Genomic DNA, 17162 nt, shown 5'->3' with positions numbered 1-17162 from the left:
ATAAGTTAAGCATTAATAATGTAACGAAGACGTTCAAATCAAACAGACTGATAAAGGTGATATTTGAATCACAAATTGAACTGGTCACTTAAGCCATTGTTATACTTTCTGCATCCGTGAGTACACTCGGGTCTTCTAGGGTCTGAGTGACATAAACTTCGTCATCAGAGGGTGTGAGTGAGACTCTGCGTGGACATCCATGTACCCGCCAATTTGCTGTGAGTGCACTGACTTGTCCTCATGGCCTCTATCCTACAAGGGCACCACCTGCACATGCACAGTTAGCACGCAGAGTCCAAACAGGCTAGAAAGTAGTATAATAACAACAGCTATGTGTCCATGGTGCCTGCAGATGTCCGTGTGCATGTCTGCAAGGGAGTATAGTTGAGGCCTTAGTTTGGCAATAATGAAAATAAATGTGAAATTCTGAATTACCACAGTGGGACTAGGGGGCAATTTACTTCTCTAAGACTTAAGATAAAGACTGCAGAGCACTATCTGTCATCACCTCTTATCACAGACAGCAGGAGTAAAGTTTAGCTTACTTTTGCAACGTCATCTTGGGCGCTGGCCCCCTTTTGGCGGGATCCGCAATGGTTTGTGCTGACTCCACTCGCAGCTCCCTGGTGAGGTGGAGCTCCCTGGGACACAGTGGTTGCCCAGCAACGAGGGTCTGATAGAGGAGCTGCTCAGCTCACGGCCTCTCTCAGCCTCACTCTCACAAGTGGATGGAGCAGTTTTTTTTAAGGTGGATGAAAATCTTGTGTAAGCAGGCAAAAGTTGTAGGATGATACAGTCTCTACTACATTACTACTATTACTGCAGACTAGTTAACTATCACGGTGATTTTCAAAACTGCTAATAAATGAACATTAGTTAAACAACAGCTAATTTGATTAACAATATAGCAGTCCTTCAGTATAACCTATACATTCCAAGTCACCATAATCACAGAGACATACACTGAAGATTACAGAACAGCTTCAGAGGCATACCTATGTTTCACTTCATAACTTGACCATTTCACATAAATACAGGAGTTGAACTAATTTATATCAACTGGATTCCTAATTAGTTGGATGGCTATATTCATGTTAATTCACACGTTCCCAACCAAGGACAGAATACCCTCATATAATACCTGTATATGTTGTGTGTGTGTGTGTGTGTTTTCAGTTCCATGAACACTTCATCTTGCCTTGTCGTCCTGGTGAAATTCAAAGCCAGGCTAACCCCAAAAGGTCCAAAAAAAACGTTCACATCCTTTCGCTATCAGATGAAATTGTCGACCTCTCCCTCTTCTGTTCAATGTTACTGTTAATCCTGACACTTTTATTGTGGGAGGTGATAAGGTAATTTGGAGAGCTCCTGGGAGCGTTATTCAAAACCCGCTGTCAGAAAAAGAAGGTGAAAGAATTCATGGTCACATTCATTTTATATAATGAGGACTATATCTCCAGAACTAGAAAAAAGAAAACACTGTGTATATCTGGTCTGTCAGACGCTATATACTGCAAGCCACGATGAGCATGAAAAGGATAGGAGCTTAAGAGAATGGTTAGATGAAGGTTTCTGGAAAAAAAAACTAATGCTTTCATAATATTTATAATCCATGCAAGTATATGGCATAATATGGGATGTTTAATATCTTAAGTGAGAAGTTTGACTTCACCGGCATGTAAAAAGTTGTTGACATTATGCACTTGACAGACAGACAGACATAAAAACACCTGCAACATAACTCAAAACCGCCTCTGTGGTATTTCCTGCTATAGTAGGTGTCTTCAGGACCTCATAACACACACACATACGCAGTCTCACAAGATGAAAACCAGCCACGCTGTCGCAGCCGGTAAAAATATGTTTGCTGCGTCATTTTCATCAAAACGTTGACAAAACCACACCACCACAAAATGTGTTGGCATTTTGTGGTGTGGCCACAGGCACTACAAACTCTGCTATACAGTTAATTACTCTTTTTATAGCCTATAATCACCTTGACTTCTACAGCAATAATAGAATAAAAACATTTAAGTTTACATATACTTGAAATTATGTTTTATTCACAAAAAAAGACAATTTCAGGCACTTGTAAAGTCAGATATTTGTCTTTACTCTGAGATGCCAAGAATTGTCCAGGCTGCTTTTAAGCACAGTAGACACACAGTAACTCTGGCAAAGTGCTGGTGTCACAAGGAATAACATTTAACTCCTCCTGTTTGCTAAAAGGAAACATTTATGGGACTCATGCCTCTCTGCATCTGCACTTAATTTTTAGAAATTGTATTACCTTTTGGCAGTGCTGTGGTTCAGACAGGTTAGAGTAAATTTAGAAAAACAAAAATAGATTAAACAGAATTTCAGATCATTTCCACTGATGGTCTTGTATTATTCAGCACTAAAAATTAGATGCAAGTGCGACGTTATTCGGGGGTAGCCGAGTCTACTTTAGGTTCCTTTTACAAAAGTGGTCACAGAAAATTTTCTTGTGACCATGTTGGCTCCTATTCCACGTGAGACACCCTCAGTATTTGAAATCAATGTCTCACTTTTCTACCACCGCCAACCTTTCTTTCCCAGCACCCTCTTCTCATGCTCATCTCCCCGTCCATTTTCTTTCAGTCCTATACTGTCACTTCTCTGCATTTTCTGATTTTTGCCCCACTACCTTCATGTTTTCCACTCTCAGGTTCACTCAGTCTCCTTTGTCATCACTGCTGTCCTGCCGTCCCAGGATGCTCTCCAAGCGCTTTGCCCTTATGGGAGGTAACTGCTCGTACATGTCGAAGCCAACCTCTGAGTGCTGTTGAGGAAGGCGGAAGAGCAGCAAGTGGTTCCTCAACACCTGGAAATCAAATAGAGAGTGTGAGATGGAGGTAATAGTGTTATAGAAGAGCCATAACACTATAAAAACAAACATGTTGCCTGAGCTTCACTATGTGTCAGTGTATACCAGTATTGTTAACTAAAACATTCCTCATTTCCCAAAATAGAAAGCTTTCTTCATTCATCAGGAATAAAAAGAATCCACACACTGTACACAAAAAGCAATACTACAGAGACCTCATCAGCAGGGAGGTCTTGGACTGCCAGACTTTAAGTTCTACTACTGAGTGGCAAATATCCAAATGATTTCCTACTGGGCGGAGAGAAGTACAGTAACAGATGTACCTGACTGGCTAATTCTAGAGAGATTTTCGTGACGCCTCATTACTCACCTTATTATTCTCTAGTCTCCCATATTCAGAGACTGTTACAAGACATATTTCTAACCCAGTTGTTATTCATTCTTTAAAGATATGGAAACAATTCAGAAAACCCTTTGAGGTCAGTAAATTCTCATGACTGGCTCCCCTTTGTAAAGAACCATGCATTCCTGCCATCTTTGACAGATGCATTATCCAGTGCTTGGCTCAGTCACGGGGTCTGTTCATTTAAAGAGCAGACCACATGCCTCTTTTTTGAGCAGACTGTCTATAAATTCAGTATCTCTAGCAGGTCTCATTTCTTCAGATGTTTACAAATTCCAATTTTAACTCAATTAATGACACCACATCATTCAGAACGGGGAAAATAGGTGACACACAAAATATTATTTATTAATGAGAGAAAACTAGACAAGGCAGGGGAAGGGGAGATCTGGGTATAAATATTTTTAAAAACCATTTGGTCAAAGAAGATTGTTCGAAGCTATCTAATTTTTAGCAATTAACATTTGATATGCTTTCCAAAACTATTGATAAATCCTTAGAACCATCAGCCTTCCTTACTAAATTTGATGTGGTGTCACAAAATCTTATCTTAAATTAGAATAAAGTAAGTCTTTTGTCTTTTGCCGCGCTGGCGGCCAGATGACAAATTTTGATTAGATGGAAAGATTGCAATCCTCCAACATTTGCACAATGGATTATGGGTATGCTGTATATTGTTAAAGTGGAGAAGATTAGGTATACGGCTGACAAGTTTACATTGATATGGCAACCTTTCCTTAGTTGTGTTGATCCTTTAGGCTCTGATAACTTTATGGCTTAGTTTAGTCTTTGGTATATATGCATGTAACTAAAAGCTTTAAAAATTAAGCATGGGAAAGATCTCTGATATGTCTAAGCGTTCATATTTTTCTGCTTCCCTCTTGTGCTTGTTTCTTTGCATGTCAGTGCCCTAGATTATAGGGTGTACTGTTCTAGACTCCCAACAACGTATTATCATTAATTTATTTTATTTATGGTTGTTTTTTTATGATTATTTTACATTATTCATATATTTATGTTTCTCAAAGGTTATTATGACTGCGGGGGGGTATCTATTAGGTCAGACCTGTTTACACAGTGAATTGTCAAAGATCAGATCCCGTTTAAAATCAGTTCAAATGAACATGTGGAACATGACGTGATGCCAGGGCTGTGGGGGAACATCACACAGAAAAGAACCACTTGTATAAACGAGGACTTCAGTTAAAGAACCACAAAAGGTTTTCTTAATTATTTCACTACAACTTTAAGGGGAAAGTTTCCCTCAATTGAACTTGGTGCTGAAATTACAGAAGAACTAGAACTAATACGAAAACTGTGTGTTAAAGACCTTATGGAGAAACTGAACTGCTTAAAGAAAACTGAAGCAAAAGTATCTTTGATATAAAAAGAATAAATATAAAAGGATCACCACACACGTAATTTACCCATAGACACAAAAACACAAGGCTACGCAACATTTATGATAAATGAAATACAAACAAAGGGGGAAAAAAAGCGGTGGATGCACAAAGGAGAAGAGTACCTCATCAGTTAGGTAGTAGATCTTCCTCAGCATGCTGTGTCGAGCTGCTTCAACCTCCTGGAAAAGGACGAGGGGATTAAAGATCAAAGGCCTCACTGATGCACTGCACTGATGCACTGAAGTGTTTGCCGAAATTCTCCAAGCGCATGTATGAATTTTTTGAGCTTTACTGCTTGGAAATAAAGTGTTTGTGAATGGAATAAATAAGTCTAAGTCGGTAAATGTGTTTTTTATTCTTGGATGTTAACACCTCAGAGTTAAATAGCAGTCACATACCATGACTTAACTCAATGTTTATAAACACCAGGGAGCTAAGTTGAATTTGTGAGACCAACTCTGAGGCTGCTCCATTGACAGTTAATCAATAGCATGAGGACTGCTTTTGTATACTCATAAATTCTTCAAGATTTTGCATCCAATGAGCTCATATCTGACGCAGAAAATGTGCACAAAACCCTGTAAAACTGCTGAGAACTTCCCACAAATAAAGCCTCCTAGTCGGCGCAGCTGCAGCACCTTCTGGATTTGCTAAATCACTACACATGTGGCAGTTTGCCTGAAGTTCCACTGTGGCTGATTAAGAAAGCCACAAAGCACAGTCTTAACATAAATACATAATCGGAAAATTAAGAGAAAGCAGAACAACAGACTGAATCAAGGGAGGCTTGGATTCATTTCTGAAGCCTTTGGGAAGCTATTTTCTTAAACCAGGAAAACATTTCCAGCAGTGACAGACATCATATTTTCCATCTGTTCTCTGAGGGATGTTTTTGTTCAGTTGTCTGCCATGCAGTGCCGTACCTGTGCTGCAGCGTCCTGGGAGAAGATGAAGGAATTGACGTGACACAAACCGACCACGTACAAGATCGGGCACCAGGAGAGCTTCAGGGTCCCGGTTACCAAAGAGCGGAAGTAGAGACGGAGGAGAGGGAGGGAGTCTTCTGGGGGAGAGGTGAACCGCTCGATGGGGATGGACAGCTTCAAATGGCGAGACAGGATAGAATATCATAGAATATTTGTGTTGTAAATGAGACGAACAACAACTGTAAAACACCTCAAATGAAAATTAAAAGTATAAACGTCATCATCATCACCTGCTCCAGAGTGACTCCCAGTGATCTCAGCATCCCCACATGTTCCCCAAATACAGCCAGCCTCATGGTGGCGCTGTACCTCCTCTGCAGGGGTAAGAGGACCCAGCAGCCAAACAGCCTGTCTCCAAAAGAAACAGCTTCATACTGAGCTAAAAGGGCCGAATACAAGTCCTGGAAGGAGGCTAGACCTGGAGGAGGGATGTTCAGGTCCAAGGAGTCCAGCCTGGATCCCCTGTGAATGAAGACCTTCAATTTATCAGGATCTATGCCGCCTCAGTCTGTGCTTGAGAGTTTGCTCAATAGAACAAGGATCTTAAAAATTTCATGGATGCTATATCAGACCTGGTCAGCAGCCTGAACAGACCCCAGGTCAGCTTCTGAACAGGTCTCTCCAGGAACAAGTCACTGGAACACAGGAACACGCAGGACAGACGGGCGAGCTTGGCGACCGGGGGGATCACCTACAACACAACAACAAATGGCTGAATGAGACAAATTAGAAAAACAGTTTCACGACCAGAGATTCAAGCTTCATATAGAACAGTCAAAGCCTGAAAAACAGATTACTTGTTGTTTTAAGTGTGGGCTCATAAGGGTTTCTGGTGTAGTGAGCTTTTTCTATTTGAATAATTGTTCTAAGGATAGAGGATGCTGTGCGCTGTGTAGACCGTAAAGTCCTTCGAGGTTATTTTGTGCTGTACTTGAATGTGTACCTTTAAACCCTCCTCTCTCCAGACCTCCAGCAGCAGCAGCCACTGCAGACAGTGAGTCACCGCCTGCAAAGCCCCCTGAGGCAGCTCCTCCACCGCTAAACCTCCACCATCAGAAACCCCCATTCGCTCGTACAGGCTGACGAGAGGGAGGAAAGCCCAGTCAGACGGCAGGGAGGGACCGGTGAGCTCTGGGAGGAGATGGGAGTTGATCCAGGGGTTGCGGCCCAGGAGAGCGTCTTGGGACACCAGTACGGATGACTCCAGATGGGCCAGATGAGTGAGGAAGCAGCCCCGGATGGATGGCAGCTGGACGCAGACTTCTCTGAGGAGAGCGCCGACAGTCTGGAGAGAGGGAGAGGTGTGGTGTTGTGCTTCCTCGTGGAGCTTCAACTCCCCCAGCTCTACAGCCTCCGGTCCTCCGCTGTGGCCCTCACTGGAAGGAAAACAAACAAACATAAACTGAATAACACTGGAATATAGAGGAAGCGAAGAATGTTGAACATCACTTTCGGCGGAAATGGGTCATATGTTAATTTGATCCAAATTCAGAGAAATGTAATTTTGAACATAATCTAATTTGTGAATTATATAATTATGAGCCCTGCTATTCAAGTAATAATCTGTCTAATGATTATTTAGACAGAACGTTTTATACATGGGGAACAAAAGAAAAATGTCAGAATAACATCACAGGTTCTTTACGCTGATGATTGTGTTGGCACTTAACCCCATAATAAACTCAGTAAAATAATGTAAACTTACGATATAAAGTCCTTGCTGAAGATGATGGTGGAGAGCAGTTCATGAGCCAGGTACTCACTGCCTGGTAGTAACCATGGCAGCAGCACCAGCGCCACCTGGTGGTACAAAGAGGCATGTTTTGCTACATCCTGCTCAATGGGAACCTGAGAAAAGACAAAAAGAATAAAGACAGAAAATGGATACATGAAAAAGAAACACAGCTTGATGGTGATGATACATACATAGCAGCAAATAACATCCTTTTACCCACATAAACTGTCCAAAGATCACATTGGAAGGACACAGCCCCAACCTGCACTTATTCATTTATGGTATATGGCTGAAGCCTACCAGTCTGTGTGCCAGCCGGAGCAGCAGGTAGAGGAGGTGGTGTTCATGCCGGAGAAGCCAGGCTCTGGTGTGAGACAGGGTGGGTTTAGCCTGACTGCAACTTCGAAGGTAACCAATCACAGGTTCTGACAGGAGGAAACCAGTGAACTAGAAAGTGGGAGAGAAAATCAAACACTGAAAAGGGGAAAAACTGAGATAAATGTAAAAAATGTTTTTAATGTGTCACCACAAGATGACAGCAAACCATAACTCGATGAAAGCGCCTTAGATTTTCAAGAGGATGCAGGTTTTCATTCCTGCACATTATTCTGATTGGTTTCTCCTCTTTGAGTAGAGATGAGCTAAGCAATAAGAGAAGAGTTAGCATGATATTAAATACTCCCTAAGGTATTCAAACTCCTACCTTACTGCTGAGACCTTTGTGGATGCCTGTGATTGTTTGCAGAAGGAGCCCAAGGCCTGTGAGAAGAGGGAAGGGGGAGCTGGGAACAACCAGACCCGGACGATCTCTCCAGCCTGGGCAGGCCAAACCAGGGAGGCTAGGGGTGGTCTCTGGGCTCTGATGACTAGACTGGACATTACACACTACAGAGGAAGACCTGGTGTATCAAAAGTAACAATAAATATAAAAGGGCAACAAATGAATAAAAAGGTTTTGGAAAATGGGCCTAACATATTTCATATGCTAAAAAAAAAAAAGAAAGAAAGAAACTGCTTTTTAAGGTAACTGTCATCTGTTTCTATGATTTTGATGTTAACTGTATTATCTGAGAACAGAATTAACTTTAAGGAAATCAAACACACCTGAGGTTCTTTATCAGGTCTTGGACAACATGGTGAGAAAACAATGGGAAGAGGACCTCAGATGTGAGCTGCTCCAGCTCTTGAAGAGTCTCCACTGGCTTGAAACAATTCTGAGAAACCCGAGTAAAATTATATATAAAGAGTTCAGCAATTTGTCTACATCTTAAAATTACACCATTGTGTCACATTTTGTTGAAGTGTAGCCAGAGCTAATTGTGAATTCTTGGAAAGTTTTCCTAATTGACCATCTGTGTTTAATATATCATGCATTTATAGCTTGGTAAAGATAATTCAACCATGCTGATGTGGTCAGGTTTCCTCAGATATTTTGCATCTGAGATTCCTCTGCCTTGTCAGTTTACAGACATTTATTTGTTAATAAAAGTATCACTTGATACAGCACACATGCAAGTAAGAAGTACAGAGTGAGAAACAGTACCTGTCTGGAAAGCTGATGATAATAAGCTTCCAGGTAGACCAGGTAAACTGGTATCAGAACAAGGCTGCTGTCTTTCTGAACTGGATTATCGAGGCTCTTCACAAAGCCCTTCAAATGGCCCAATAAGACTGCCTGCAACCCTGTGACATGACCCCAAGACACTGGAGGAGGAGGGGGGCACTCTTCTCCCTGAGAGCTGCAGTAAAAACAGAGAGGATACCATGTAAATAACAATGAGTGTTGTGTGATGACTCGCGTAGCAGCATAGTTCGTTCAGCCTGTTTCGGGTCATTTATCTGTACCTGACCATGCCAGCCTGTAGCTCCTGATGGCATCCAGCAGTGTGTGTGACCTGTGTGAGTAAAGAGAGCAGAGCCAGGATCCGCTGGAACTGCAAAGGCAACAGAGGATCTGAGGGGTTCAGCACTCGGTGAACAGACTGCAACGCCTTCACTAAGGCTGGGTACAGGTCTCTGTGGGAAACGTAATAACAGTAATTGAGCACTGTGAGAGGAGAGCACGGGTGAAAATTAAGCATCTAGCCAGACCCAGACATAGAACCAGAGCTAAAAGGAAAGTAAATAAGCTTCAAAGAGCTTTAAGCTGTTGGCTTACATGTATAAATTGCAGGCCTGTCCGTAGCCAGCTGCTACAGCCCACAGCCTGTAGGCCTCAGTGATGATCCTGAGGGCCTCAGTGGGCTCCATCAGCAGCTCACTGGGCTCAGCACTCAACATACAAGACAGACGCTCCCTCACTCCCAGAGAGTTTAACTGGGGAGAGGATAGAGGAAGATGTATTACTAATGCACACACGTGTCAGAAAATTGGAAACACTCACATTAACGCACACAAAGGTTACAAATACTGTATGTAAGCAGGGTGTTTCGGGGGAGTCTTAATATTTCTTTTTTTATCTTTAGTAATGTGAGGTGAGGTTGCTTGTGTCTATCAGTATTTTATGTTTGGTATTTTTACGACAATTTATGATAAAATTAATCATTTTTATATAACAATTTCAGAATCATGGAACTCCACACACCACTGGATAACTTATACAGATGTGGCTAGTGTGTTGGTACCCTTAGCTAGCCTTTGTAGCCTTTACTTTAACGGTGCTTGGCAATTTATTTTCTTCCTCATTACCTCAGACAACTCTCCTTTTTTCTTTCTCTTGTCTGTGTTCAGTGAGGAGCACACAATGATACCAAACAGCACAATGACCACTTTTCTTCATTTAAAAAGGCAGAAGGACTGATTACAAGACTGAAGACATCTGCAATACTACAATCCTCTTATTTATTATCACTTCTAAGGGATAGATTTAGAAGATCTTTGTAGAATAAGCAACAATTGAACACTGTTCACAGTTCACCCAGGTTCATCACTGATAATCTCTTCAGGACACTAATTTAACTTGATAACACTTACAAGTCTGGCACAGGCGTGTCTGCCAGAGGTAGCCAAAACTCTTAAGAGCTTCATGGCACTGGACAGTGGGAGTCCATAAACAGACGGAGGAAGGGGCGAAGACGGTGCTGTCCAAGAAGTGGGAAGAAACTCAGACATCACTGTCTCCATCAGACGAGGACAGTCCAGCACCTGAAAGTGGAATACATTCCTATTGAATTTGGCCACAATAAATATAGTAATTCAGTGAGTTTATGATTTACTGGAGTTACCTGTGTGGCAGATGAAGAGGAGTGCCTAGCGATACGAGTCAGGATGTCCAGAACATCCTGGACCACGCGAGGAGATGGTCGAAGCACCTCAAGGATGTAACGTAGCCTGGGGAGCAGTTTCATTTTTAGCAGCCCCTGAAACATAGACAGGAATAACAAAGAAAAAACAATAATCATTCCCAGGATGTCTTCATTTAATTTACTACTGATGTGGATTTTTCTGCAGGCTGGGTGGCTGAACCCCGTCAATGGCCAGCTGAAGCAGAGCTCAGGCCCAGCTGAGGCCCCACACCTTCTTCTTGTAGTCTTTTGTCTTCTGTAGAATTCTAAGTTTTTCAGATCTCTAGTCAGAGTAAATGCACAGAGTCAATCAGAGGCTGGAGATCAGAGAAGTTGAGTCCAGGATGCTTTATTCCTCAATACAGAGTTCAAAAGCATGAGCAGTCCAGCAGGAACAACTGAAACTTAGTCAAATGTACATCATATTTTATATGATGGGTTGCACCTTTTCTCAGGGGCATGTCCGGGCGTGTATTGACATATTTGGGCATGTCCCCTCCCATTTCCTTGCTTAAGGATGATCAATTTTTACTGGTGCCAACCCTTATCTCGTTAACTCTTGTTTTTCAGGTACTCGACAGGTCTGAGTTACAATGGTGTCTTTTTCTCCTTGGATGTACCTTGGGCATATGTTGTTATCTAATGGTGTCAGGAAGTTTCATTATTTATTTTTAAAAAACTGTCCAAGCCAATCTTATCTCAGTTTTACTCCTACAAGCTTTAATAATAGCTCCCTCAAGGTTCAGCAGTGCTAGACAAAGAGTGATACACAAAACAGCAGGTGTCTATCAGTGAAACAAAGTATAGATAGGTATAGCATAAGCAAGTATTTAACAAAACATACAAGACCCCGTCACCACACTACAACAACAATAATAATAATAGTTAAAATAATAATAATAATAATAATAAATCTGAAAAACCTTTGGAAAACAAGTTAAAAACATATAAAGGAACAATGATTTCTGCTTGTTTACCTTGATAACATCCTGCCTGGCCACATCATGATCACTCTTCCTCTCCTCCTTCTCCTTGGCTGTCTCCTTCATCCCTTCGTCCAGTCCTTCATCCTCCTCATCTTCTTCCTCCTGAGCAGACGGCAGCAGAGGGAAGGAGGCCAGGCCGCGAAACCAGGAGAAGGTGCAGTCCAAACACTCCTGAGAGCAGAAAAAAATTGGATAAGAACCAGAGGGACTCAGTCCAGAAGAGCTCCTGGACTGAGATACAACAGTGACAGACAACCAGAGTGTATTATGTCTCCTATAAATCAAGTTTTCGGTTCTGTAGTTATGACATGTTCGGTGTGTTACTTTGTTTTCGAACTGCAGAATCTTAATAATCCTACTAAAAACTTTGAGTCATTGGAGATAAATTGAGTTAAGTTACATCAGTGTGTAACTGAAAAAGACAGAGGGTTTTAGTGGCATGCTGTAAAGCTTCAAAGCTGTCTTACTTCATCTTCTGAACACACAAGAAGTGCTTTAAGTGCATGCACAGCTGCAGACATCACTCCCTCTACACTGTCGTCTAACGCAAAGCGGAGCAGGAAGAGCAGGCCTGCGTCGAGCAGAGTGGACATCACATTCCCTTTCAGAAGAGACAGGTATTCTCCAGCACGCGCCTACAAGGCAAAAAAAGAAAAATGCAGCTTGCGTGAATACAGTCACTGGAGATATACGTGACATTAAGTGAGTTGTGAGTGAGTGTGTGTTTGTTTGTGTACCTTTGAGAGGATGTTAGCTAAAGTGCTGAGGGCCAGGCTCCTCTGCTGGGTGACCTGACTCCGAGACAGCAAAAAGAGCTCCTGGAGGGAGTAACCTGCCCGCTGGCGAGGGGGAGAAATCCTCAGTGTCAAAAGAAAAAGAGCAGGGGCCTTGTCTAAAAAGCAAACTTTGACATGACCCTGGTTTCTAGTCTCAAAATCCTAGTCCTATGACATTCTCTTAAGGCTCAAGTGGACATATTATTCAAGGGCAGGTTACTAAAAGAACTATACTGGATGAACCACCATAATGGAACTTGTTAAACTTACTTTGTGAGACCCAAACATAAAGGGGAAACATTAAAATAAAGAGAGACTTTTTTGTATATAGACCTCTGGCTCCTCTCCATGATGGTGCAGACCCAGGTGAGTGGGCAGATCTTCAGTGGGTGGGATCAAGTTCCCAGCAAAGTCAAACCGAGCCTGCATGGCCTATCAGGACAGACAGAACCACAGAATGTGTTGGCTCAGGTCGACAATATGTTTTACTCAGGAAAACACTTTTCAGCTGTCACTAAGACTTCAAGGCTTTGAGCTGAAATGAATTACTGAACATGCTGCTTTTTGTTCTACTGATATTGTAAGAAAATCTCCCTACTGTCTTGGTTCCTTTCTTTCTGGGTGCAGGCAAGTTCCTCATCCACTCCAGCTTCTCTGGCTCCAGCTTATCCATGTGGACCCATTCTTTCTGAAGCTTCACCGGGAGATCCTTCTCTGATTTCACACACACAGAGTGGGGAAAAGCATGTTGGGTAACAATGTATGATTACTTGTTTTCATTGGTAAAACTGTCTTCTGTTATAGACAATACAATTAGAGTGGCAGCTTTACTTTTTTTTGTAAATGAGAATGATATAAATGATGTGCAAGATCTGTCTTCATGTGATCCATTAGCAACACTTTCATCAGGACTAGGAGTATTCTCTGAATGATCTGCAGTAACTTAATTGCAGAGAGTGGCCAGTTCTGGCTCAGTCTGGCCTTTCTGCTAATCACACAAAGTGAAGTCAATGATCAGCTTTATGTCTGCAGAAGCAGTATCCCCCATTTGTTATACAATTAGAGGGAGGATGCCAAAGAAAGACCAGGGAGCGCAGGACAGATAAAGACAGGGGTGGAGGGAGAGACAATAGGCAGACAGCCAGGTGTGCTGGTGTGTAAGCTGCATCGCTGATCAAATGATTTTGCAGCCTCAGCAAACGGGTTACAATTTCAGCAAGCCAAATGAAGCAAGTGATGATGTGAAATAATTAATGTAGCTTGGTCAGCCAAATCCAGCTGGTTTATTTAAATCTTGGGACCAGGAACTGGCAAGGTAGAAGTGATAAAAGGGTTGATTTTAAATACATCATACCTGTCACAGCAGGTGGTGGTGATGGCAGTTCCTCCTCCTCCCGCCCTCCTTCCATCTCCACTTCTTGGGGTTTCTGAAATAGCACAGCAGCACTGGAGGAGTCTGACTCCCTGCTCACACTTTCAAGAGGAAAATTTTCTTTGCTGTTTTTGCCCTCAGGGTGTCTGGATGGGGAGGCAGAGGACGTGACGCTCTGGGCTTTGCGAGATCGAACAAACTCCACCAGTCTTGGATCTGGGAAGCAGAAATAATCGTATTATACACTGTGGTACCAACAAATGAGGTTCTGATGTACTAGTGGAGAGACAAACACAGTACAGGAGCGACAAATTACTATCCATTACAACTCATGTCTTCATTCTCACCTATTTTAGATGCTTATGAACTATCATGTGGACAAAGACACTGCTTACCAAGCTGAGATAAGAGTTTCTTCTGCTCCTCCAGTATGTCAGACTGAGACATTGCCTGCAGTTTGGCCTTGTTCTCCCTGTGGATCCTCATGGTCTCCCCTGTGCTATCTGGGATCCCGAGCCCCTGACCAGAAACCAGCCTGGGACCTGAGACTGTAGGTGGTTATAGGGAACATAAAGGAGCGAGAATGAAATAATGTCAAAAGGTGTGTTTGGTTAAAAAAAAAAAAACATTGTTCTCAATAATTAGGACATTATTTATTTACTCCTTAAGAATTCCAGCATATCAGCTATCATGTGACATTACATGAAGTTTACTTATGATCACCTGCAGCATCACACTGATCTGTATCCATACTAGTCTCAGGAGGGAGGTTCTGCTCACTGGATTCTGGCATCTGAGCAGTTTCAGGTGCACAGTGTAATGGTGTCTTTCCTTCCTTAAGTCTCTGAGCTGCAATTTGACAAGCAAAGATGCTTTTCCTTCCTCCAGCTGAAGACAGACGCACCTGGTTATAAAAAGTAAATATTAAAATGCACACAAACCAAGATCATTTTTACCCAGTGCCAAATAAATGTAATAATACAAACAAGTATGAACAGTAAAACAATACATTTTTTTAAAGTAATGTGTGTTTTGGTGTGTATAAAGAATATATTTGTCTTAATTATAAATGGCCACAGTTTAATGTAGTTTTAAAATGCTTTGGTTTAAACACTTTGAGAAGAATGGACATCAATATCTCTGTACCTGACTGCTGGTTTCTGAGCGGTGCATTACTTTGGGGAAAGCCATGCCTGTAAATGCCGGCAGAGATATTGGAGTAGAGCTGGTGTCTCTCTCCTTGAAATAAAGAATGATGTTAGTTATTTACGAGTTAAGAAATGAAAAACAAAATACTACAACTGTGTGTTCTGTGAAAAGACACAAGAAACAAGACCCCAACAAACTCAAGAGAAGTGAGAAAACCTGCACAACAAAATGTATACGACAAAAACTGGAAGAGGTGCAACTGGGAAAAATCAGTTAGTGTGTGGAGTATACAGTCACTGATTCACTGCTTACACTCATCATACTTGAAGAAAGTACAGTTTAGGCTTCACAAACCAGCACTTACAACAATCCTGGAGAGAACAGCACTGATGTGAGAGTCATGTCTGTCCAGCCTCTCCCCAGCATCCTCATCCTCGAAGGTGACGCGACTGGCTTTAAATCTAGACTTCTTCGGAGGGGCTGGTGTCAGAGAAGGGAGCTGGTCTGGAAGATCTGCAACAAACACACAGTAGAAAATCGTGTTTTGGGTCTTCGTATTAAGTAACCATATGCTTCACACTGTTGTCATTTGTTGCATATAAAAATGTCCACCATCAGCAAGTAAACTTTCTTACCTTCTATGGTGACCACATCCCTCTGGCTTCCTTCATTCTCCCCGTTGTGTTCTCCTCCTCCAGCCTCACCTCTCCTCTTGTCAGGACGGCGGACCACATTGGCAGCAGACTGGGCACCAGAGGTCAGAAACTGCTCCTGCTCTCTCAGGAGGTCTGCCTCCGAGTCAGTTGGCTTGGGACGTCGCAACATTCTTCTAAAGGACACAAAAGCTGATATTAATAGCATTGCTGACAGTCATGTCTAATTCTCTTTCCCTATCTCTATCCACAAGTGTCTGCTTCAACCAGAGCCCAACCGTTCAGCTCTGAAACACCTGACACTGCTTGATGGGGAAACAGACTTTGGCACAAATCTGCTGAAGTGAACGGTGGTGATGATACAAGGGGCCCAAAGCTGGTGATTGACCACAAAAATAACTGCTAAGCCCCAGGTGGCTGATAAAAGATGAGATCTGAAATGAAGAGAAACCTTTCAGGCTGCCTCCAGGTTCATCATAATGTGTTTAGCTGACAGCTTTGCCTTCAGACAGACCGAAGCCCATCTTAATTGAAGATCACAATGTGAATTGTGAATTCAACATGATTTCACACCTGCACGTGACCGCTGAACTTGGTTATCCTGGCTAATCTTATTGTGAACAGAAAGAATAAAAAGCGACAAACTTAAACTAATTAACCCAAATACATTACACATAATAACGTTAGCTCAATAATACTTCATTGTTTTCACGTGCAGTGAAGTTTACATCGGACACGCACCGGGGATGAATGTAACACACGGTTAACGTTAGCTTAACATTAGCTTGAAATCTCAAACCTCACTCGATCGAAGGTTGAAAATTATCAGAAACAACACCAAACAGTATCAACACAGCGTTACTGTTTTTGCTGCTCAAAAGAGTTTTACAAGCGTGTTAGCTAACCTTTAGTTGAGCGCAGAATCTGATACTCAACACTCGGAGGAACACACGGAAGGTGTTTAACGTGACACCAAACCTCACCTTCAAAATAAAAGCTCCGCTAACATTAAGAGGAAGCAAGGCGTGTCGACTCTGATGGCTACACCTCCCTCCTTCTAGCACAAATTACTTTGTAATTTAGTGGCGTACAGGGCTTATAATATTTTGCTGAATTGTTGAGGAACATTTAATGCGTCCTCTATGATTTATGTCGCGCAGCGCTCAAGGTGTCCATCATCAGCCCCCTCCAACCTGCCTGGACAACCGGCATCTGAAAGAACATGGTGCAGCGTTGTTGGGTTTTTTTTTATGATGTATGGTTTTACTAGGTAATTTCAGCTGCAGAGCACTGGCCACTGACAACAAGCCTCGCTGACTGCATCATGGTCAACCTCTGCTGTCTCTGCTGCGGTGAAATCCCTCAACCCCGCCCCCCTCCGTCAGGCCAGTCTGGAGGACCACCGCGGGATCCCCGCTCCGTGCAGCAGCAGCAGCCTGCTGGCTCCGACCCAGACTACGTGGGGCTCAAGGGGGCACAGAAAGGGGGAGCAGACGGAGGGACATCTAGAACAGGGCATGCGAATAAAAAGGAGTGAGTTTATAACCTCTCCCTGACATGCGAACAG

At 42.5% G+C, this 17162-nt stretch overlaps 1 protein-coding gene across 1 annotated transcript; it reads right to left on the bottom strand.

Moving 5' to 3' along the window:
• Positions 1-2041: 2041 nt before the first annotated feature.
• rpap1 (RNA polymerase II associated protein 1) lies at positions 2042-16547 on the bottom strand. Its single transcript, XM_041061438.1, has 27 exons — positions 16501-16547; positions 15578-15771; positions 15307-15455; positions 14940-15032; positions 14517-14697; positions 14189-14341; positions 13776-14009; positions 13020-13135; positions 12755-12853; positions 12383-12484; positions 12113-12280; positions 11637-11816; positions 10600-10734; positions 10349-10519; positions 9534-9691; positions 9221-9391; positions 8919-9114; positions 8480-8589; positions 8079-8274; positions 7676-7822; positions 7346-7488; positions 6584-7016; positions 6213-6331; positions 5871-6102; positions 5578-5754; positions 4777-4833; positions 2042-2845 (listed from the first exon to the last, which is right to left on the bottom strand). The coding sequence occupies exons 2-27, from the start codon at positions 15765-15767 to the stop codon at positions 2696-2698; spliced, it is 4260 nt and encodes a 1419-aa protein (XP_040917372.1). The 5' UTR covers positions 15768-15771; positions 16501-16547; the 3' UTR covers positions 2042-2695.
• Positions 16548-17162: the final 615 nt, after the last annotated feature.

The sequence above is a fragment of the Toxotes jaculatrix genome, chromosome 17 (assembly GCF_017976425.1).
Source record: "Toxotes jaculatrix isolate fToxJac2 chromosome 17, fToxJac2.pri, whole genome shotgun sequence".
NCBI classification, from domain to species: Eukaryota; Metazoa; Chordata; class Actinopteri; family Toxotidae; genus Toxotes; species Toxotes jaculatrix.
The sequence above is the reverse complement of the archived record's forward strand: the minus strand, read 5'-3'. Positions and strand labels throughout refer to the sequence as shown.

Bases quoted from the DNA above. Each gene is read 5' to 3' on its own strand.
- rpap1 (XM_041061438.1), bottom strand. From the start codon at position 15,767: ATGTTGCGACGTCCCAAGCCAACTGACTCGGAGGCAGACCTCCTGAGA. The intron at 15,033-15,306 runs GTAAGTGCTGGT...CTTTATTTCAAG, and splicing joins CTGTTCTCTCCAGGATTGTT to GAGAGAGACACCAGCTCTAC. The intron at 14,698-14,939 runs GTACAGAGATAT...TTTTATAACCAG, and splicing joins GCTCAGAAACCAGCAGTCAG to GTGCGTCTGTCTTCAGCTGG.